At 40.4% G+C, this 23,175-nt stretch overlaps 2 protein-coding genes and 1 long non-coding RNA gene across 4 annotated transcripts in view; all 3 read right to left on the bottom strand.

Annotated features, from left to right (window-relative positions):
* Positions 1-23,175, bottom strand: part of LOC138903620 (F-box/LRR-repeat protein At3g03360-like) — a 162,808-nt gene that overhangs the window by 18,992 nt on the left and 120,641 nt on the right. The window lies entirely within an intron of this gene.
* On the bottom strand, positions 3,481-4,322 carry LOC138903485 (uncharacterized). The gene is made up of 2 exons (XM_070191645.1): positions 4,185-4,322; positions 3,481-4,114 (listed from the first exon to the last, which is right to left on the bottom strand). Exons 1-2 carry the CDS (start codon positions 4,281-4,283, stop codon positions 3,626-3,628), a joined length of 588 nt encoding a protein of 195 aa, XP_070047746.1. The 5' UTR covers positions 4,284-4,322; the 3' UTR covers positions 3,481-3,625.
* Positions 13,049-22,759, bottom strand: LOC108947605 (uncharacterized). Its single transcript, XR_001972112.3, has 5 exons — positions 22,404-22,759; positions 20,166-20,300; positions 15,814-15,891; positions 15,579-15,687; positions 13,049-13,067 (listed from the first exon to the last, which is right to left on the bottom strand). It is a non-coding gene; the product is annotated as an uncharacterized lncRNA (long non-coding RNA).

Consider the following 23,175-nt stretch of genomic DNA (forward strand, 5'->3'; position numbering starts at 1 on the left):
GGAAATGGTTATGAATTGTTCTGATGAGTTGATTGGATTGGAGAAAGACACATTGGCCTGCAAAACTTAGAAAAATGGAACCTGAATGAGGAGAAAGTTATGAAGCAGAAGTCAAGAGTAAAATGGATTCAACTTGGGGATTCAAATACAAAGTATTTTTCAGCTAAAGTAAAGGAGAGAAGACACAAAAATAGACTTCAGAGATCACATCTCTTGGGGGTGACAAACTCACTGATCCTAAAGATATCAAGGAAGAGATTATGCAATTCTATAAGGGATTATTGGGTGCTGCTGCTGTGGAGTTACCTGTTGTGAACAGATCAATCATGAAAATGGGCATGTCCTTTCTCAACAACAGAAAAAAGATTTATGTGCTAAAGTTACTGATAAATCCCCTGGAGTTGATGGTTATAATACCTTTTTCTTTAAAAGAGCCTGGCATATTATCAATGAGGAAGTTATAGATGCAGTAAAGGAATTCTTTTCAACATGGAAACTGTATAAAGCTATAAATTGCACTGCTATTACTCTGATTCCTAAGAACGACAACCCCAAAACAGTTAAAGAATTCAGACCAATTGCTTGTTATACAGTTCTGTACAAATTGATATCTAAGATACTGCTTCTAGACTGCAACAACTTATTCCTTGTATAATTAGTGAAGCACAAGTTGGATTCATCCCTGGGAGAAAAATTACAGACAATATAATCCTTGCTCATGAATTAGTTAAAGCTTATACCAGGAAACATATCTCCTCTAGATGTGTGATTAAATTTGTCCTGCAAAAAGTATATGACTCTGTGGAATGGATCTACTTAGAGCAAGTTATGGTTGAGCTTGTCATCCCTGGAAGATATATGGAGTGGATTATGGAGTGTATAAGAATTGTAAACTACACCGTCCTGATTAATGGGGAACCATCTGAACCCTTTGATGCTGCAATAGGATTAAGACTTTGCTATCTCAATGGAGTACTTGAGATGGATATGGGCTGGTCTAAAAGAGGCTACTACATTCAAGTATCATCCTAGATGTGCAAAACTGGGCATCATTCACTTGAGTTTTGCTGACGACTTATTATTCTATCTACTATATTAGAAGTGCGAGTGCATCAACTGATACAGACACGTCTTCGTCGACATGCCAGCTTAAGCTTTTATATTTTTGCCCATATTTTTTAATAATTTTATGTTCATTGCCATCAGAGAAATTTGTAAATAATGGAAATTACTGGGGCATTTTCAAAGCATGTTTTAGATCTTCCGTTGATATTAACAGCATTACACCTGGACATTTACCTCTATGGCCACCGCTTAATATTGGGGTTTCTTCTTTCTCTGCTTTTATCAGATTTCTTTGTATCTTAAAGTGATTAATCTGCTCTGCTCTCCCTGTGTATATCCTCTTTGTTTCCACAGCTGAGTTGGTTAGTTTGTTATTCTTTGCCTTTGTTTTATATTTTATTGTACCGGTTATTTATTCGAAAAAAGGTTTAAAATTGATGCGATTTATGGGTGTTGCTCTGTATTCTTTTTTTTATATGCTTTACCTAATATTTTTACTTGGCAAATCTATATGTTTTACCTAATTTTGAGCTGTTAAATTGGAGTTTAAATCTAATTTCTTTGACTTTTTTCCATTGCTAAGCCTGAAATTTAACTAATCTTTTTCCTACTGTGCTTCTTTTCCAATCATTATTTTTCTACTAATAAAATCTTCATCTTTTCCATTTTCTAAACACCCAGCGCTGCTTCATTCTCCAACCGTGGTTGCTTCTTCTGAATTTCTACTATATTAGAAGTGGGAGTGCACTAGGTGAAGCAGGGTGGTCTTCGTCGACATGCCTGCTTTACCTAGAATATGTTTGCCACTCCTTTTGTATATTATTACCTCACTTGCCATCACAATGTTTTATAAATATTTGAAACTTCTTAGGCATTCTCAGGGCCCATATTGTCAGCCCCATCTGTGCTATATTTCTCTGATATGTTTGCTTTATAGAAAATATCTTTGCATGCTTTTGTATATTATTACTTCAATTGCTATCGTACATTTTAGTAAATAAAGAAAATATTTGAGGCATTTTTAAGGCGCAAATTGTCAGCCCCAGTTGTGTTGTATGTAGAGATTTTACTCCACGTGAAACCAACCAAACATTTGCTCCGTATTTTTGAAGCTAAAGCTTAAACAAAAACAAGAATAGAAAGATCCTTTCTTAAACTTTGTTTGAAGTGAAAACACAATGCCGAGAACCTGGTGGTAACCTTTGAAAGATTTATTAATACTTTACCATTGTTTTTACTCTTCACTCATTAGTTCTTAATTATAACATCAAGCAAAATTAATAAAAAGGGAAAAAGATGATTCATTCTTAATTCAGTATGCTTCTATACTTTATCGTATCAACTTTTATATATGCAAGCTTAATTATTTATTCAACATGTTTACTACTAAACTTAAAAATATAGTCATCTATTAGTTCCTAATTAGTGTTATTTGTCAAAGCTTTTGATAGAGTTGTGATACTAAAGCAACTGAGCTACACAAATGATTTTTTACAATGATCATGTCCAAATGGTTTCACTACCTAGCAATAAAATGATGAATTGGGTCATTATTGATTTCTTTCAACTTTGAACGTACTCAAAATATTTGATAAATTACTTAATGTAAGTTATTAATTTTAATATAAAAATAAAATATCTCCTCGAAATATATCTTACACTCACTTATTATTTATAAATATCTTTAATATCATACTCGAAATTTAGATATAATAACTCTATCTAAAAATTTAGCTAAATTTATTGAATTGCCAAATGATATGTAGTGTTCGATCTAGAGAAAGTTGACACATAAAAGATATTCACTACTAAAAAATAGTATAATTCCGTCCGTTATTTCCGACCGAATTTCGACTGATTTTAATTGGTCGGGAAAATGATGGTCGCAAACGTGTACCGATCGAAATCGGTCGGAAATTTCCGACCGAATTCGGTCGGAAACTATTAAATATATTTTTTTTAATTTTTAAATTTTCGACCGAAATCGGTCGGAAACTATTAATTTTTTTAATTAAATAATTAGTTGTAAATTATAATAAATTGTTAATTTATTTTAAAAAATAAAAATAAATTCATAATTTCCGATCAAATTCGGTCGGAAATTTTAATAAACTGGAGAATTTATTTGAAATTTTTGACCAAATTCGGTCGAAAATTATGAATTTCTGGGCAAAAATAAATTAATTTTCGATTGAATTCGGTCGGAAATCTGGGTAAAAACTGGGCAGAAAATGTCTATTTTTGAGCTACACCACCTATCAATTACAACCAATATCCATCCTATAATGGCAGCATTACATTGCTGCCATTCAACCATAATTAACCAACAACAATGAATATACTAACAACAACAACAACAACTAACTAACAAAAACTATTAACTAACACCAACAACCATTATCTAACAACAACAACTAATAACAACCACAACAACTAATAACAACCACAACAACTACTAAAATATTCAATAATAATATAATCATCATTCAAAACTAGTCTCAACTAAATATTGACAAGTTCAATACTTTGTTTAGCAATACACACCATTCAATGAGTTTTTTTATCTAGCATCATCTCCATCTTCACTCCTAGAACCTTCATCGTTGGCACATGGGGAAGGCTCACGAGACCGGAGAATGGGGAAAGCATCAGTAGCAAGAAGATTGGCCAGCTGACCTTGAAGGAGATTAAATTGTTCGTCCCTCCTTTCTAGCTGAACTTGAAGGGTACCAAATTGTTCATCTCTCTTTTTTTCTCTAGCCTTTGTCTCTTCAAGCTCTGATGTCAGCTTTGCGATCTTCTGTTCCATAGACGATATAGTCGACCTATCAATCGCCTCGCCTTGGGCGGAAGTCCCTATACCTTGCAATCCAACCCTGTAGCGCCGAAATGATTTATCTGGAAGGCTGTATGCTATCCCCTTTTTAGGACCACCGACAACATCCAACCATATCCTCTGCGCTTCTTCGTCTGAAATGGGCGGTCGCTCGCCTTGCTCATTCGGTGGCAAGCTCTGAGTGTACTCCTCCAAATTAATCTTGTAGCGACCCTTTATTTAGAAGATAGAAAATTACTAACTATATAATATTATAAATATTTATAGTAGTTATAAAACTTACATGTGTAGTCTCCGCCCGGTCCTCGACCCATCTAGTTGGATCTGTCGGTGCCTTCTTCTTCCGGATGTGAGTCTCCATGAAGAACTCATCACGACTCATCTTCCTCCCATATTTTTTTTTCTACAAATATAATAAAACGTGTTAACGAAATTATCATATATAAATATAGTTCGATAAAAATAGACCGAAATATTTTAAGGAATTACTAGTTGTCTCCTCGTATCACCCATGCTTCTTGAACCTAGACAGTGCAAGGAGCCACCCTTCTCCGATGCTCGAGTCTTCTTTCCCAGTTCACTCCACTTCTCGAATTTCTCGGTGGCTGTCACGACCCGAAATTTCTTACCGACGGAACCGTGATGGCGCCTAACATTTCACTTGCTAGGCAAGCCAACGTTAGAAAATCGTTAAACCAATTCCTTATTTCCATTCAGTAAATAATAATAATTAACTAAGATGAAATATAATAAGTACAGAATATTATAAAATTGTATTAATTACTATCACCCGGATCTGGAGTCATAATTCACGAGCATTCTAGAATTTACTACAAGTAATAGCCTGAAAGAAATACAACTGTCTGAATGAAAGAAAAACAGTAGGACATAAAAGATAGACGGGGACTTCAAGGTCTATGAATGCCGACAGATCTACCTTGAGTCTCCGGACATCGGACCAATAGCAAATCTCGATCAACCTGAGCCGGTATCAAAATCTGCACAGAAAGTGCAGAGTGCAGCATTAATACAACCGACCCCATGTACTGGTAAGTGGCGAGCCTAACCTCGGCGAAGTAGTGACAAGGCTAGGACAAGACACCCACATATAACCTGAACAATATAATCATACTACTGGCAACAACAGTAAATAAAGAAATAACATAAAAATAATGGAAAGGGAACATACAATGGAGAAATACAATATAAAGAGTGAGAATAATGAAAAGACAGAATTAAACCGAAAATCCTTAAACAAATTGAGCAATTAAAACATCAAGGAAAACTGCACGGCATCACCATTCGTGCTTTTACTCTCAACCTCACCAAATAAATAAATAGAACGGCACGACATCACCCTTCGTGCATTAAACCTCTCATAATATATACGGCATCACCCTTTGTGCTTTACACTCTTCCTCACAATATAAACAATGCATGCACGGCATCACCCTTCGTGCTTTACACTCTTCCTCACAATATAAATAATGCATGGACGGCATCACCCTTCGTGCTTTACACTCCTCCTCACCAATCACAGAATCAATAACAACGGATAGATTAGAGTATCACAAAGAAACCAGTATTTTACCCATAATCAATAGCACAATGTAATTTCAACCTTGAATCAATATTCGAAAGTTACCAAATCTCAGTGAAACCAGATATATGTCACCCAACATTTTAAATAACCCGCTAAGCATGGATAGTAGAATTTAAGGCTACAAAATAGACAAGAATAGAATTTTACTCGCATGCTATTACTCGACAACGACGCATAGATGCTCGTCACTTCACATATACGTCGTATTAAACAGCCAAACACGTAGCAAATAAACACATAATACCTATTCCCTCAAGCCAAAGTTAGACACAACACTTACCTCGCTCCGAAGGCCACTTAATTCTCAATCACAACTTTTCCTTTGGAATTCACTTCCAAACCACTCGTATCTATTCAAAAATGACTCAATAATATCAAATATTGCTAAAGGACTCAATTATATTTCATAAATTAAATTTCCCAAATTTTCCTCCAAAAAGTCAAAAAAATCGACCCCGGGCCTGCTTGGTCAAAACCCAAGGTTCGGACCAAAATCTTTTTACCCATTCATCCCCGAGCCCGAATATATAATTGGTTTTGGAATTCGACCTCAAATTGAGGTCTAAATTCCCAAATTCTCGAAATCCCTAGTTTTTACCCTAACCCCTAATTCTACCATGAAAACTCTAGATTTTAGGTTGAAAATTCAAGAAATGTAATAGGTAATTGAAAGAAAATGGTTTAGAATCAATTACCAATAATTTGGGGAAGAAATGGCTCTTGAAAAATCGCCGCTCACCATTTGATTTTTGAGAAAATGAATTTTTGGCTAAAATTCCGTTTTTGGTTTCTATTAAGTGCTGGGCGACAGTGTTCATCGCGTTCGCGAGAGCACTGTCACGTTCGCGAAGGGTACTGGCTGCCAAGTCTATGCGTTCGAGAGATCCAGCTCGCGTTCGTGATGCTTACTCCCCCATGTCCTTCGCGTTCGCGATGAAGGAACGACTGACTCCCCCTCCCCTAATGCCTAACACTACGCGTTCGCGATAGGCTTGTCGCGTTCGCGAAGGGTAACGCCCCCATCGCTTCGCGTTCGCGACCAAGCCTTCGCGTTCGCGAAGAAGAAACGTTCAGCTTCCCAGTTTACTCTTCGCGTTCGCGAGAGTACCTTCGCGAACGCGAAGAAGGACATGCCAGAACACCTGCTGTAGCAAAATACCAGATTTCCAAAGTCCAAAATATCCTGTGGCCTATCTGAAACTCACCCGAGCCCTCGGGGCTCCAAACTAAACATGCACACAAGTATAAAAACATCATACGAACTTGCTCGCGCGATCAAATCTCCAAAATAACACCTCAAACTACGAATTTAGCACCAAATCAAATGAAATTCTCAAGAACACTTTAAAATTTCTATTTTCTCAACTGGACGTCCGAATCACGTCAAATCAACTCCGTTTCTCACCAAATTTCACAGACAAGTCTTAAATATCATAATGAACTTGTACCAGGATTCGAAACTAGAATACAGACCCAGCACTAACAATGCCAAACATCAATCATTTCTTAAAAACAAATAATTTCCAAACTTTTAATTTTTATCAAAAATTCATAACTCAAGCCAGGGACCTCCGAATTCGATTCCAGGCATACGCCCAGGTCCCATAATTCGATACGGACCTACCAAAACTGTCGAATCATGTATCTGGGCCCGTGTACCAAAATTGTTGACCAAAATCAACTAAAATTAACTTTTAAGGCAAAATTCTTATTTTCATTAGTTTTCAACATAACAGCTTTCCGGAAACCTGCCCGGACTGCACATGCAAATCGAGGAGGATAAAAAAAATGTGATTTTTAAGTCTTAAGAGCACAGATTCGACTTCTAAAGCATAAGATGACCTTTTGGGTCATCACATTCTCCACATCTAAAACAACCGTTCGTCCTCAAACGAACATAGAAAAGTATCTGGGTTGGTGAAAAGGTGGGGATATCTACTTCGCATATCAGACTCGGACTACCAACTAGTTGCCTCAATAGGCTGACCTCTCCACTGCACTCGAACTGAAGGGTAACTCTTTGATCTTAACTGGCGAACTTGCCGGGCTAGAATTGCCACCGGCTCCTCCTCGTAAGTCAAATGCTTGTCCATCTGGACAGAGCTGGAATCTAACACATGGGACGGATCGCCGTGATACTTTCGAAGCATGGACGCATGGAATACCGGATGAACAGCTGCTAAACTAGGTGGCAATGCAAGCCTGTAAGCCACCTCTCCCACTCTCTCCAGAATCTCAAAATGTCTGATATACCTAGGGCTCAACTTTCCCTTCTTTCCGAACCTCATTACACCCTTCATGGGTGATACACGAAGTTACACTCTCTCTCCGACCATGAATGCAACATCACGAACTCTCGGTCGGCATAACTCTTCTGCCTGGGCTGAGCTGTGCGAAGTCGATCCTGAATAATCTTGACCTTATCTAAGGTATCCTATACTAAGTCTGTTCCCAACAACCAAGCCTCTCCCGACTCGAACCACCCAACTGGCGACCGACACCGCCTACCATATAATGCCTCATAGGGAGCCATCTGGATAATCGACTGGTAACTGTTGTTGTAGGCGAACTCTGCAAAGGGCAAGAACTGATCCCATGATCCTCCGAAGTCTATAACACAAGCGCGGAGCATATCCTCCAAGATCTAAATAGTACGCTCGGACTGCCCGTCCGTCTGAGGATGAAATAATGTGCTCAACTCAACCCGCGTACCCAACTCACGCTGAACTGCCCTCAAAAAGTGCAAGGTAAACTGCGTACCTCGATCAGAAATGATAGACACGGGCACACCGTGAAGACAGACGATCTCACGAATGTAAATCTCTGCCAACCGCTATGAGGAATAGGTAACTGCCACAGGAATGAAATGCGCTGACTTAGTCAGCCTATCCATAATAACCCAAACTGCATCGAACTTCCTCTGAGTCCGTGGGAGTACAACAACAAAATACATAGTGATACACTCCCACTTCCACACAAGAATATCTAACCTCTGAAGTAAACCATCAAGTCTCTGATGCTCACACTTTACCAGTTGGCAATTTAGGCACCGAGCTACATAGGCAACTATGTCCTTCTTCATTCGCCTCCACCAATAATGCTGCCTCAAGTCCTGATACATCTTGGTGGCACCCGGATGAATAGAATATCGGGAACTGTGGGACTCCTCAAGGATCAACTCACGAAGTCCATCCATATTAGGAACACAAATACGACCCTGCATCCTCAAAACTCCGTCATCTCTAACAGTAACCTGCTTGGCACCCCCGTGCCGCACTGTGTCTCTAAGGATAAGTAAATGAGGATCATCATCCTGCCGATCTTTGATGCATTCAAACAAAGAAGACCGAGCAACTGTACAAGTTAGAACACGGCTGGGCTTAGAAACATCTAACCTCACGAACTTGTTGGCCAAGGCCTGAACATCTAATGCAAGCGGTCTCTCACCAACTGGAATATATGCAAGGCTACCCATACTGGCTGACTTTATACTCAAAGCGTCGGCCACCATGTTGGCCTTCCCAGGATGATACAATATGGTGATATCATAGTCTTTCAATAGCTCCAGCTACCTCCTCTGACTCAAATTGAGTTCCTTCTGCTTGAACAAATACTGCAAACTCCGATGATCAGTGAATACCTCACATGGCACGCCATAAAGATAGTGCCTCCAAATCTTCAGCGCGTGAACAATGGCTGCCAACTCTAGATCATGAACAGGGTAATTCTTCTCGTGAACCTTCAGCTGCCGTGAAGCATATGCAATAACCTTGCCACCCTGCATCAATACCGCACCCATACCAATACGAGATGCGTCACAATATACTGTATAAGATCCCGAACCTGTGGGTAACACCAATACCGGTGCCGTAGTCAAAGCTATCTTGAGCTTCTGAAAGCTCGCTACACACTCGTCTGACCACCTGAACGGGGCACCTTTCTGGGTCAATCTGGTCAATGGGGCTGCTATGGATGAAAAACCCTCCACAAATCGACGGTAATATCCCGCCAAACCTAGGAAACTACGGATCTCTGTAGCTTATGTGGGTCTAGGCCAGTTTTGGACTGCCTCAATCTTCTTAGGATCCATCTGAATACCCTCTGCTGATACAACGTGACCCAAGAAAGAAACTGAACTCAACCAAAACTCGCATTTTGAGAACTTAGCATATAACTGGTTGTCTTTTAGAGTCTGAAGAACGATTCGAAGGTGCTGCTCATGCTCCTCTCAACTGTGGGAGTAGATCAAGATATCATCAATAAACACAACCACAAAGGAATCCAAGTAGGGTTTGAACACCCGATTCATCAAATCCATGAATGCTGCTGGGGCATTTGTTAGCCTAAATGACATCACTAGAAATTCATAATGCCCATACCGAATCCGAAAAACTGTTTTAGGAACATCGGATGCCCTAATCCTCAACTGATGGTAGCCAGATCTCAAATCAATCTTTGAAAACACCTTGGCACCCTGAAGCTGATCAAATAAATCATCAATCCTCGGCAATGGATATTTGTTCTTGATGGTGACTTTGTTCAACTACCGATAATCTATACACATCCTCATCGATCCATCTTTATTCTTCACAAACAACACAAGTGCACCCCAGGGTGAGACACTAGGTCTAATGAAGCCCTTATCCAGCAAATCTTGCAACTGCTCCTTCAATTCTTTCAACTCTGGCGGGGCCATGCGATATGGAGGAATGGAAATAGGCTAAGTGCACGGAGCCAAATCAATGCAGAAATCAATATCCCTATCGGGTGGCATCCCCGGCAGGTCTGCAGGAAACACATCTGGAAACTCACAAACAACTGGCACCGAATCTATGGAAGGAACCTCCGCACTAGAATCGCGGACATAAGCCAAATAAGATAGACACCCCTTCTCGACCATATGCCGAGCCTTCACATAAGAGATAACCCTGCTGGCAGAATGGCAAATATTCCCTCTCCACTCTAATCGAGGCAACCCCTGCAAGGCTAAGGTCACCGTCTTGGTGTGACAATCTAATATAGCATGATAAGGTGACAGCCAATCCATACCCAGTATGACATCAAAATTAACCATGTCGAGAAGTAGAAGATTTACACGAGTCTCAAGACTCTCAATGGTGACCACACATGAACGATAAACACGATCTAACACAATAGCATCTCCCACTGGTGTGGACACATACACAGAAGCACTCAAAGAATCACGAGGCACAACCAAATAGAAAGCAAAATAGGATGACACATAGGAGTAAGTAGATCCCGGATTAAATAGAACTGAAGCATCTCTACTGCAAACTGAAACAGTACCTGTGATAACAGTGTCAGATGACTCAGCCTCAGGCCTGGCTAGGAAAGCATAACACCGGGGCTGGGCCATACTACCCTGAACTACATCCCTGGGACGGCCTCTAGCTAGCTGGTCTCTACCTCTAACAGTATGGCCTCTACCTCTGGCTGGTTGAGCAGGTGGTGCAACAACTGGAGCCAGGACCATGGCACGTGAACTCTGATGTTGTGAGCTGCCCATTGCTCGAGGGAAAAATCTAGCAATGTGCCTCGGATCACCACAAGTATAACATAACCTCGGCTGCTGTGATTGCTGACCCCGAAACTGACCTTGTCGACCTGAATAACCACCCTGATAACTCTGGAGTAGAGGTGCACTAATAGGAGCTAGTGGTGCACTATAGGTTAGCTGGTTAGAATAATGCATCTGAGGGCCAAGACCAACTGAGGCATCGTGGAATGCCTAGAGCGCTGAATGAAACGGCCTGGGAGGATGGCCTCTACCAAAAGTACTCCTGCCTCTAGATGAGGCACCGCTGGACTCACCGGAATGATGAGGTCTCTTGTCAAACCCCTGACCTCCCTGAGTAATAACCATTTCGACTCGTCTGGCGACATTAGCAGCCGCCTAAAAAGAAATCTCACTCCTAGTCTCCTTAGCCATCTGCAATCTGATAGGCTGAGCAAGTCCATCAATAAACCTCCTCACCATTTCTCTCTCGGTGGGAAGCAGAAGAATGGCATGACGGGCCAAATCCACAAAACGAGTCTCATACTAAGTAACAGTCATACTGCCCTGCTGGAGACGCTCAAACTGACGGCTATGCTCATCTCTCAATGTGATAGGCAGAAACTTCTCTATGAAGAGCTTAGAGAACTTGTCCCAAGTAAGAGCAGGCGGCCCAGTTGGTCTGGTCAACAAGTAATCTCTCCACAATTTCTTGGCGGAACCATTCATCTGAAATGGAGCAAAATCGACCCCATTGGTCTCCATTATACCCATGTTCCGTAGAACCTGGTGACAACTGTCAAGATACTTCTGGGGATCCTCTGAAGGAGCACCACTGAAATGAACAGGAAAGAACTTGGTAAACCTGTCCAATCTCCATAAAGCCTCAGAAGACATAGCTGGCCCTACGACCTGTGCCGCAATAACCGGCTGAACTAATCCGACTAGCTGAGCTGCTGGAGCCTGATACTGGGGAGCTATCTGCTCTAGAGCGGGAGTGGTGGGAGTCTGGGCTCCTTCTCCAGCCTGAGAGACTGCTGGTGCCATGGGAAATGCGCAAGTCTGGGCCACACTCTCCATAAGGCCCACCAAACGGACCAAAGCATCCTGAAGTACTGGGTAGCAATGAACCCCTTCGGAACCTGAGCTGGTCCGACAAGAACAGTCTGGGCTGGAACCTCCTCGTCAAGCTCTGTCTGAGGCTCCACTGCTGGAGCTGCTGCTCGGGCCCTAGTCTGACCCCTGCCTCGGCCTCTGGCACGGACTCGGCCTCGACCTTTGCCCCGCGTAGGAGCTGTCACTGGAGGCCCTGGCTGCTGCTCAGCTGAGGAAGCGGTACGTGTTCTCGCCATCTGCAAGAGAATAGAGTAGAAGAGTTCAATCAGTATTGAGAAAGCAAAATCGCACGACCGAGAAGAATATAAGTGAAACTTGTTCCTAAACTTCATAGCCTTTGGAAGATAAGCACATACGTCTCCGTACCGATCCTCCAGACTCGACTAAGCTTGCTCGTGAATCGTGAGACCTAGGCAACCTAGTGCTCTGATACCAACTGTCACGACCCAAAATTTTTCACCGACGGGACCTTGATGGCGCCTAACATTTCACTTGCTAGGCAAGCCAACGTTAGAGAATTATTAAACCAATTCCTTATTCCTATTTAGTAATTAACAATAATTAACTAAGATAAAATATAATAAGTGCAGAATATCATAAAACTGTATTAATTACTGCCACCCGGATTTGGTGTCACAATTCACAAGTATTCTAGAATTTACTACAAGTAATAGTCTGAAAGAAATACAACTGTCTGAATGAAAGAAACAACAGGGCATAAAAGATAGACGGGGACTTCAAGGTCTGTGAACGTTGACAGATCTACCTTGAGTCTCCGGACAGTGGACCAATAACAAAATCTCGATCAACCTGAGTCGGTATCAAAATTTGCACAGAAAGTGCAGAGTGCAGCATCAGTACAACTAACCCCATGTACTGGTAAGTGTCGAGTCTAACCTCGATGAAGTAGTGACGAGGCTAAGGCAAGGCACCTACAAATCAACCTGTACAATTTAACAGTGTATATACAAATAATAGAAATGAAGAACTAAACTGGAATTGTCGGGAGGGGAACATACTGAGGGGAATACAAGATAAAGAACTACAATAGAATGATCACCGGAGTAGTCAATATACCATGAATCAAAAGGAATAGTGAATACAGTAAGGAAAAATGCACGGCATCACCATTCGTGCTTTTACTCTCAATCTCACCATAAAATTAATAGAAACGGCACGACATCACCCTTCGTGCATTAACAATCACAATATGGCACGGCATCACCCTTCATACTTTTACCCTCATATCATGGCACGGCATCACCCTTCGTGCATTAACACTCATAATATGGCACGACATCGCCCTTCGTGCATTAACACTCACAATATGGCATGACATCACCCTTCGTGCATTAACACTCTCCCTTACCATAATGCAATGCATAAATAATAACAGGGAGATAGAATAACAAGTAAAAACCTTACTTCAACATTTCGTTTTATAATATCAATCTCAAATTTGAAATAAAAACTCAATTATCACAAGAAAATCCGTAAACATGAAAAGAACGATAAATTGAATAGTACTAGTATAACACTTAGCAATTTGGCATAGGAAAGAGACAATATAAGGGGAAAAAAGAAACATGGAAAACAGATAAATTGGCAACGCATAAGTACTCGTCACCTCACATATACGCCGCTCACATGGATTTCACTTAGCAAGTAATCTAAGGTTCCTAATTTCCTCAAGTCAGGGTTAGACACAACACTTACCTCGCTTTGAAGGCCACTTAATTCTCAATCACAGCTTTTTCTTTGGAATTCACCTCCAAACCACTCGTATCTATTCAAAAATGACTCAATAATATCAAATATTACTAAAGGAATCAATTATATTGCATAAATTAAATTTTCTAAATTTTCCTCCAAAAAGTCGAAAAATCGACCCCGGGCCTGCTTGGTCAAAACCCGAGGTTCGGACCAAAATTTATTTACCCATTCACCCCGAGCCCGAATATATAATTGGTTTTGGAATTCGACCTCAAATTGAGGTCTAAATCCCCAAATTTCCGAAATTCCTAGTTTCTACCCTAACCCCTAATTCTACCATGAAAGCTATAGATTTTTGGTTGAAATCTTGTTATAAGATGTAAAAGATTGAAAGAAAAGAGTTAGGAATCACTTACCTATGATTTGGGGAAGATTTGGTCTTTGGAAAATCGCCTCTTTAGGTTTAGGGTTTTGAAAATATGAAGAATGGATAAAAAATCTCGTCTAAGTCCCTTTTACTCAGCTGCAGGTGTCGCAATTGCAACATGAGCTTTGCAAATGCGAAGCTCGCAAATACGAAGGAACAATCGCACCTGCGATGCCCTTCAGAATCCCGCTGCCTTCGCAAATGCGAGGAAAGTGTCGCATTTGCGACCACTGAACCTCGCAAATGCTAGTAGATGTTCGCATTTGCGAATCTGCCCTTCCCAGACTCCCTTAGCAATTGCGAAGGTAACCTCGCAAATGCGAGAACTGCTGGCCCAGGCTTCTGATCGCAATTGCGATGAAAGCCTCGCAATTGCGAACCCTATTATGTTCGCATTTGCGATGCCTGATCTCGCAATTGCGAGATCAAAGGCCTGCAACAGGTTCAGTTATACCAGCAAAATTTTCTAAGTTCAAAACATCCCGTGACCTATCTGAAACTCACCCGAGCCCTCGGGGCTCCAAACCAAACATGCACACAAGTCTACAAACATCATACGAACTTGCTCGCGTGATCAAATCGCCAAAATAACACCTAGAACTACTAATTTAACACTAAATCCAATGAAATTCTCAAGAACACTTTAAAATTAATATCTTCTCAACTGGACGTCCGAATCATGTCAAATCAACTACGTTTCTTACTAAATTTCATAGACAAGTCTTAAATATCATAATGAACCTTTACCGGGCTCCGAAACCAAAATACGGACCCGATACTAACAATGTCAAATATCAATCAATTCTTAAAAATAATTAATTTCCAAACTTTTAATTTTCATCAAAAATTCATAACTCAAGGTAGGGACCTCCGATTTGAATTCCAGACGTACGCCCGGGTCCCATAATTCGATACGGACCTACCGGGATTGTCAAAGTACGGATCCGGGCCCGTTTACCAAAAATGTTTACCGAAGTCAACTAAAATCAACTTTTAAGGCAAAAATTCTTATTTTCATTAGTTTTCAACATAAAAGCTTTCTAGAAACCTGTCCGGACTACGCACGCAAATCGAGGAGGCTAAAAATAAGATTTTAAAGGCTTAAGAGCGCAGATTCGAGTTCTAAAATATAAGATGACCTTTTGGGTCATCACATATATTAGCTGGGATAGCAAAAACTTCAACAAAAATTATGATGGTAATTCAAAACCCCAACTGGTCAATGCAACAAGAAATTTTAAGGCATGTAAAAAGGAAGTTCAGAAACATGAAATTCAGCTAAAATTCCAATAAAGACACTTACTTTAGGAGTAGAATAGCCAAGTTTTGGGTTGAATCCTAACTGTGACTCAATATCAGCATGGCGGCGGTGGGCGGAGGGAGTCAAATCCGACGAGGGTGGTCTGAGGAACCTTTCAAAAATAGCCATAATAAGGAACATAGAGATGAGAATAGCAGTGGCAACAAAACCGAAAGAAACAGCATTCACAGCACTCACCAAAAAACGACCTCAAACCACCCTCAAAAAGAAAACTTACCGGAGATGGAGAGGAGTCCTCATGCCGACGACGGCCCCTTGGGTTGAGTGCCGACGACGCCGGTGAAACGGGAATTTGCTGAGAAAGAGAAAGAGAAAGGTGAAAGAGAAAGGCGTGAGTGAGACGGAGAAAGAGAAAAGAGTAAAAAAAGTTAGGGCTTTTGCTGAGAAAGGCGTATTTATTGATAGAAAAAAAAATCTAGATAATGACCCATAATTTTTGTGAGAAAGACGTGTTTATTTAGAATCTACCATGTAATAATATAAACAAAAATTAATGACCCATCATTTTGGTGTAATTATTAATTTATAAGCTAATTAATTATCACTGATACACTTCTACGTAATGTAATTACCAATTTACAATGTAATCGAACCTAACATTACTTAAGGATACTAGCTAATTAATTATTAATATTAATTAACGATGCAACTAATATATTTCTACTTACTTTAGTTATCAATTTAAGATAATTAAATAATCACTAAGATTTTTCACATATACCATTAATAAACTTCTACTTAGTGTATAATTAATAATGTATAAGCTAGTAAATCACTAACATTACTTAAGGATATATCCTTAGTGTGTATACTTCTACTTAGTATAATTATCAATATCTATAAGCTAATTGTAACTATTACACTTTTATACTTAATGTAATTATCAATTAATTGCATAATAGAGTATAGTATAGTATAGTATATATATATATATATATATATATATATATATATATATATATATATATATATATATATATATATAACAATAACAACAACCCAGTAAAATTCTACCAGTGGGGTCTGGGGAGGGTAGAGTGTACGCAGACCTTACCCCTACCCCAGCGGGGATAGAGAGGCTATTTCCGGGAGACCTTCGGCTCAGAGACAATAGATCTGTGACAACAAAACCCAAAAAAATAATCAGCAATGTGAGAGACAGCAAATAAATGGAAAAGCAGTAACACAAATATTATGCAAAAGTGTGAAACACAACATAAATCGCTAGCAGTGCTAGACAAAACACTATCATACTCGTCGGTACAAAGAGGGAAACCGGGACAAATAGGAAAATCGCTCGACTACCCTTTAACCTACAACCCTAATGCTCGATCTCCACACCTTCCTATCAAGAGCCATGTCCTCGAAAATATGGAGCCGCGCCATGTCCTGTCTGATCACCTCGCCCCAATACTTCTTGGGCCTCCCTCTAGCTCTTCTCGTACCTGTCAAAGCCAACCGCTCACACCTCCTAACCGGGGCATCTAGGCTTCTCCTCTGCACGTGTCCGAACCATCTAAGTCGCGTTTCTCGCATCTTGTTGTCCACCTGAGCCATGCCCATCCTCTCCCGAATATCTTCATTCCTAATCTTATCCAGCCTAGTGTTCCCATACATCCATCTTAACATCCCCATTTCTGCTACTTTCATCTTCTGAATATGTGAATTCTTGACTGGCCAACACTTATCCCCATACAACATGGTCGGTCTAACCACTGCTCTATAGAACTTACCTTTGAGTTTCGGTGGCACATTCTTGTCACACATGACTCCAGATGCTAACCTCCATTTCATCCACTCCACCCCAATACGATGCGTAACATTCCCGTCGATCTCCCCATCTCCCTGGATAATTGATCCTAAGTAATTAAAACTTTCTCTCTTTAACCTCCATTTCATCCACTCCACCCCAATACGATGCGTAACATTCCCGTCCATCTCCCCATCTCCTTGGATAATTGACCCTAAGTAATTAAAACTTTCTCTCTTGAGGATGACCTATGAGTCAAGCCTGACTTCCACAGCCGCTTCCCCCGTCACGTCGCTGAAATTACATTTCATATATTCCGTCTTAGTCCTACTTAACTTGAAACCTTTAGACTACAGGGCCTGCCTCCATACCTCCAGTCTCCCATTAATGCCACCTCGCGTCTCATCAATCAGAACTATATCATCAGTGAACAACATACACCATGGCACCTCTCCTTGGATATGGTGTGTCAGTGCGTCCATCGCCAGGGCAAATAAGAATGGGCTGAGTGTAGATCCTTGGTGTAACCCCATAACCACCGGAAAAGGCTCTGAGTCACCTCCCACAGTCCTAACCCGAGTCATAGCTCCATCATACATATCCTTTATCGCCCTAATATAAGCCACCGGCACACCTTTCACCTCCAGACACCTCCAAAGGACATCCCTGGGGACCTTGTCATACGCCTTCTCTAGGTCAATAAACACCATGCAAATCCCTCTTCCTATCCCTATATTATTCCACCAACTTCCTGATAAGGTGGATAGCTTCCGTAGTAGAACGAATCGACATGAACCCGAACTGGTTTTCCGATATAGACACCGCCCTTCTTATCCTCACTTCCACCATCCTCTCCCAAACTTTTATTGTATGACTTAGTAACTTGATACCCCTATAGTTGTTACAATTCTGGATATTATCTTTGTTCTTGTACACTGGAACCATTGTACTCCACTGCTACTCATCAAGCAACCTCTTCGTTCTGAAGATAACACTAAACAACCCAGTCAGCCACTCCAAGCCTGCTCTACCCGCAGATCTCCAAAACTCTACTGGAATCTCGTCTGTTCCGATTGCTTTGCCCCGACTCATTTACCCATCGCACGCACGACCTCCTCGACCTTAATACACCTACAATACCTAAAGTTGCGGTGGCTCTCGGAGTGCCCCAATTGCCGTAACACGATGTTTCCATCCCCCTATTCATTCAGGAGTTTATGAAAGTACGACTGCCGTCTTTGCCTAATCTGGGCCTCTTCCATCAATACTCGACCATCCTCGTCTTTCATGCACCTCACTTGATCTAGGTCGCGAGCCTTCTTCTCTCTCGCTTTGGCCAACCGAAATAACTTCTTGTCCCCACCTTTTCCCCCAAGTTCCTCATACATCCGACCAAATGCAGCAGTCTTAGCCTCTGTGACCGCTAATTTCGCCTCCTTCCTAGCCTCCTTATATCTTTCTCTGTTCGCTCTCCTCTGATCCTCGTCGGTGCTCTCTACTAACTTAATGTAAGCCGCTTTCTTGGCTTTCACTTTACTTTACTTTGGATCACGTCATTCCACCACCAGTCACCTCGGTGCCCACCAGAGTAATCATTTGAAACTCCTAACACCTCTCTCGCTGCCTCCCTTATACAGTCTGTCGTCGTCGTCCACATAGCACTAGCGTCCCTACCACTCTTCCAGGCACCCATAGTCGTCAGCTGCCCCTCCAACTCCCGCACATTATCCTTAGACAAAGCTCCCCACCTGATCCTCGACTGACCCCGTACAAACCTCTTTTTCCTCTTCATCAAGATACCGACGCCTATCACCAGGAGCCTATGTTGAGTTTCGAGGTTCTCACTCGGGATCACCTTGCAATCCTCACACAACCCCCTATCGTACCTCCTGAGGAGGAGATAGTCAATCTGAGTCTTAGCCACCATACTCCGAAAAGTAACCAAATGTTCCTCCCTCTTCGGAAACATAGAGTTCAAGATCACCAACTCAAAAGCTCTAGCGAAATCCAACAGTGAGGTACCACCCCCGTTCCTATCACCAAAGCCGAAGCCACCGTGCACCTCACCATAGCCACCAGCAGACGACCCAATATGACCATTGAAATCCCCTCTTATGAATAGCTTCTCTGTAGGCATAATACCTCGCACCACCTCATCCAGCGCATCCCAGAAGCGCCTTTTAACCTCCTCGTCCAAGCCCGTTTGTGGCGCGTAAGCGCTAATGACATTCAGAGTGCTCCCTCCAACTACTACCTTAATTGACATCAATCTATCACTCACCTGCCTAACTTCTACCACCGACTCTCTGAGCTCCCTATCCACCAAAATGCCCACTCCGTTCTTGCCCTTCACGACTCAGGAGAACCACAATTTATAGCCGTCTACATTCCTCGCCTTCGATCCTACCCACCTAGTCTCCTGCACACACGCTATATTGACCCTCCTCTTCTGGAGAATCTTCGCCAGCTCTATAGACTTACCTGTCAACGTCCCTATATTCCATGATCCAATTCTCAACCTATGAGCGACCATGTTCCCTTTACCCCCTCTGGGCCCCGTCCCACCCCCTGACCCTTGCCCTACCCCCTCCCGACCTCCCCGAGGACATGACCCTATTCTGCCATTACAAACCACAAACTCTATATCTACGAAGGTCTAAAAATGAGAAAGAAAATAAAATACCACACATAACAACAAAGGGAGCAAATAGTAACTACAAGCCTACTACTAGACTGACTAGACTGACTAGACTAGTACGAAATACTACAGCAACAAAGTAATTAACACATGAGACAGAGAAACAGGAGGTGAGAGGTACCAATTCCCGCGAATAGAACCTGAAACTTTCGACTTGGTATACTCCCGATGCTCCGGAACCCGGCGTATAGTTGCTGCTCTACTACTTGTGCGTGTGCACCTCCTTACCGCTGCCAAATAGCCACAAAAGTGATACCTGCAAAACACACAAACACCCACGGAACCAAGGGACCATGGTTCAAAGAAATCGCAGTTTATGAACAAATTCGCCGGAGCCGGAGCAAGAGACCGGCGAGGAGTTCTTGAATGCGTAAATGAATCGCAGTGCAATAAAAAAATCCTTGGGATTTTATTTTTCAGATCCCAAAAGATAGCAAACCAATCTTCACAAATCCCTACTATCTAGCCGTAATCTCACACCGAAAACACAAATGCGTAAAAGCTAAAAGCCCAACAAGGAAAAATGAAATAAAAGAGGGTAAAAATTGTATATACACAAAGACACAAAAGATGTATATATAGTATAGTATAATATATATACTAAGTGTATAGTATATAAGCTCTATTCGATATAACATTAGCTGTTGTAAGATGTCTATATATATAGTATAGTATAATATATATATACTAAGTGTATAGTATATAAGCTATATTCGATATAACATTAGCTATATTAAAATGTCTCTCTATATATATATATATATATATATATATATATATATATATATATATATATATATATATATATGTGTGTGTGTGTATATATATATATATATATATATATATATATATATATATATATATATATATATTAAATATTGTTTATTTAAAAGCTATTTATTATTTACACACACACACAAATATTAATAAATTTATATTTTAATTATTTTAAAATCGATTTTCCGACTGAAATCGGTCAGAAATATTTAATTATAACTTATTTTGGTTGGTTAATTAAATATATATAATTTTTGGTTTGGGCGGGAATTAATTATTTCAAACTTTCCGACCGATTTCAGTCGGAAATTTGGAAGATTTTAATAAATAATTATTTTTGTACATTATATACACGTATGACCAAAAATTTGACCAATTTCGACCGAAATCGATCGGAATTTTTATTTTTTTGCTGTCAGACAATTTTTGTTGATTTTTGCGACCAAATACTTTTTCAGACTTATTTCGGTCGGAAAGCCTTGGTCGAAAATCACCTGATTTCTAGTAGTGATTTCAAATAGTAAATATTCATTAGCAAATATAGACAAAGCACACGTAAGCCTTTACTGCTCTAGTTATTTGCTAAGGGAGACTATGTGCAGTTTTCTAAGGTTTCAGGACTGCAAGCTAACTTAAGCAAGCGCTCCATTTATTTTGGAGGATTAACACAAGAAGTAAGAGGAGAGATCTTATTCTATTTGGGGTTTTCTACTGGTGAACTACCATTCAAGTATCTTGGAATTCCCCTGTCTTCTAAGAAAATCTCTTTAATCCAGTGGCAACCTCTTATAGAGAAAATCATAGCAAGAATTTCCTTGTGGACTGCAAAAAAAACTTTCTTATACAGGAACGGTGCAATTAGTATAGACTGTTGTCTTTGGTATGCAAGCCTATTGGGCTCAATTATTCATGATTCCTGTCAAAGTGCTTAAAGCCATTGAAGCTTATTGTAGAAGCTACATATGGTCAGGTTCCAATGTAATAACCAAAAAAGCCTTGGTAGCATGGGAAAAAATCTGCACACCTATGACAGCTGGAGGCCTGAACCTAATTAACTTCAAACTTTGGAATACAGCTGCTATAGCTAAGTCTTGTTGGGATCTTGCTCATAAAAAAGATAAGTTGTGGATCAAATGGATTCACATTTACTATATCAAGACACAACAATTTTTCAATGTTCAAGTGCCGCAACAAGTTTGTTGGATGGTTAGGAAGATACTTGAAGCTAGACCTATCTTGGAGCTAGTCCAATTCAATACCTCATCAGGAAAGAGCCTAATTAGGATTATCTATATGCAGCTCTTGGGTAATCTTCCTAGGGTGGCATGGAAATGTATGATCTTTAACAATGATGCCAGGCCAAATTTACTATGTGGTTGGCTCTACAGGGGAAGCTTTTAACATCTGATAGGCTGACAAAATGGGGTCTTACTGTGAGTACAAACTGTGTGTTATGTCAGAGGCATGCTGAAACAAGAGACCATATTTTTGCTGAGTGAATTTACTCAATTATTGTGGAACAGGTTACTAAAGTGGTTAAATGGGAAGGCATACAATGCTAGAAGCTGGGGCCATCACTTACAATGAGCTGTGACAAACTCCAAGGGAAAATCTCAAGCAGCAAAGCTATTCAAATTGATATATGCTGAGTGTGTCTATATCATCTGGATTGAAAGAAACCAAAGAGTGTTTGAGCATAACAGCAGAGGATGGGAAAACATAGCAAAAGAAATTGCATACTTGTGTAATGTTCCAGCCCCCACTAGAATCAGGAGTATAGTACAACATTTAATATTCTAGTTTGGTTACTATTTGTTTAGATGTCACTGTGTAAATTTTCCTTGGATAGCTAGCTGTGTTGGCTAGGCTATGATTTTGTACAGATTGTGGGACTCGTCTAATAAAAAGAAATAAAAAGAAAGAAAGAAAATGATGACAACAAGTTGCAATAATGAAGTGAATGGCTGGAAAAAAAAGTTTGACAACTCGCAAAGCAAATTGCATATGCAAGTATTTTGATTGGCTAAAAGTTTGGCAAGCAACAAGTTGCAATAATGAAGTGAATGGCTGGAAAAAAAAGTTTGACAACTCGCAAAGCAAATTGCATATGCAAGTATTTTGATTGGCTAAAAGTTTGGCAAGCAACAAGTTGCAATAATGAAGTGAATGGCTGGGAAAAAAAGTTTGACAACTCGCAAAGCAAATTGCATATGCAAGTATTTTGATTGGCTAAAAGTTTGGCAAGTTTTGCTATAAATAGCAGGCTTCGTTCTTCATTTAAGACGCACCAAAATAAGAGAGAAGCAATAGAAGTTAGAGAGAGTAATCCACAGATTGTAGTCTGTGAAATAAAT

Source organism: Nicotiana tomentosiformis, chromosome 12, assembly GCF_000390325.3.
Source record: "Nicotiana tomentosiformis chromosome 12, ASM39032v3, whole genome shotgun sequence".
NCBI lineage: Eukaryota > Viridiplantae > Streptophyta > Magnoliopsida > Solanales > Solanaceae > Nicotiana > Nicotiana tomentosiformis.

Bases quoted from the DNA above. Each gene is read 5' to 3' on its own strand.
- LOC138903485 (XM_070191645.1), bottom strand. From the start codon at position 4,283: ATGAGTCGTGATGAGTTCTTCATGGAGACTCACATCCGGAAGAAGAAG. The intron at 4,115-4,184 runs GTAAGTTTTATA...TTCTAAATAAAG, and splicing joins ACCGGGCGGAGACTACACAT to GGTCGCTACAAGATTAATTT.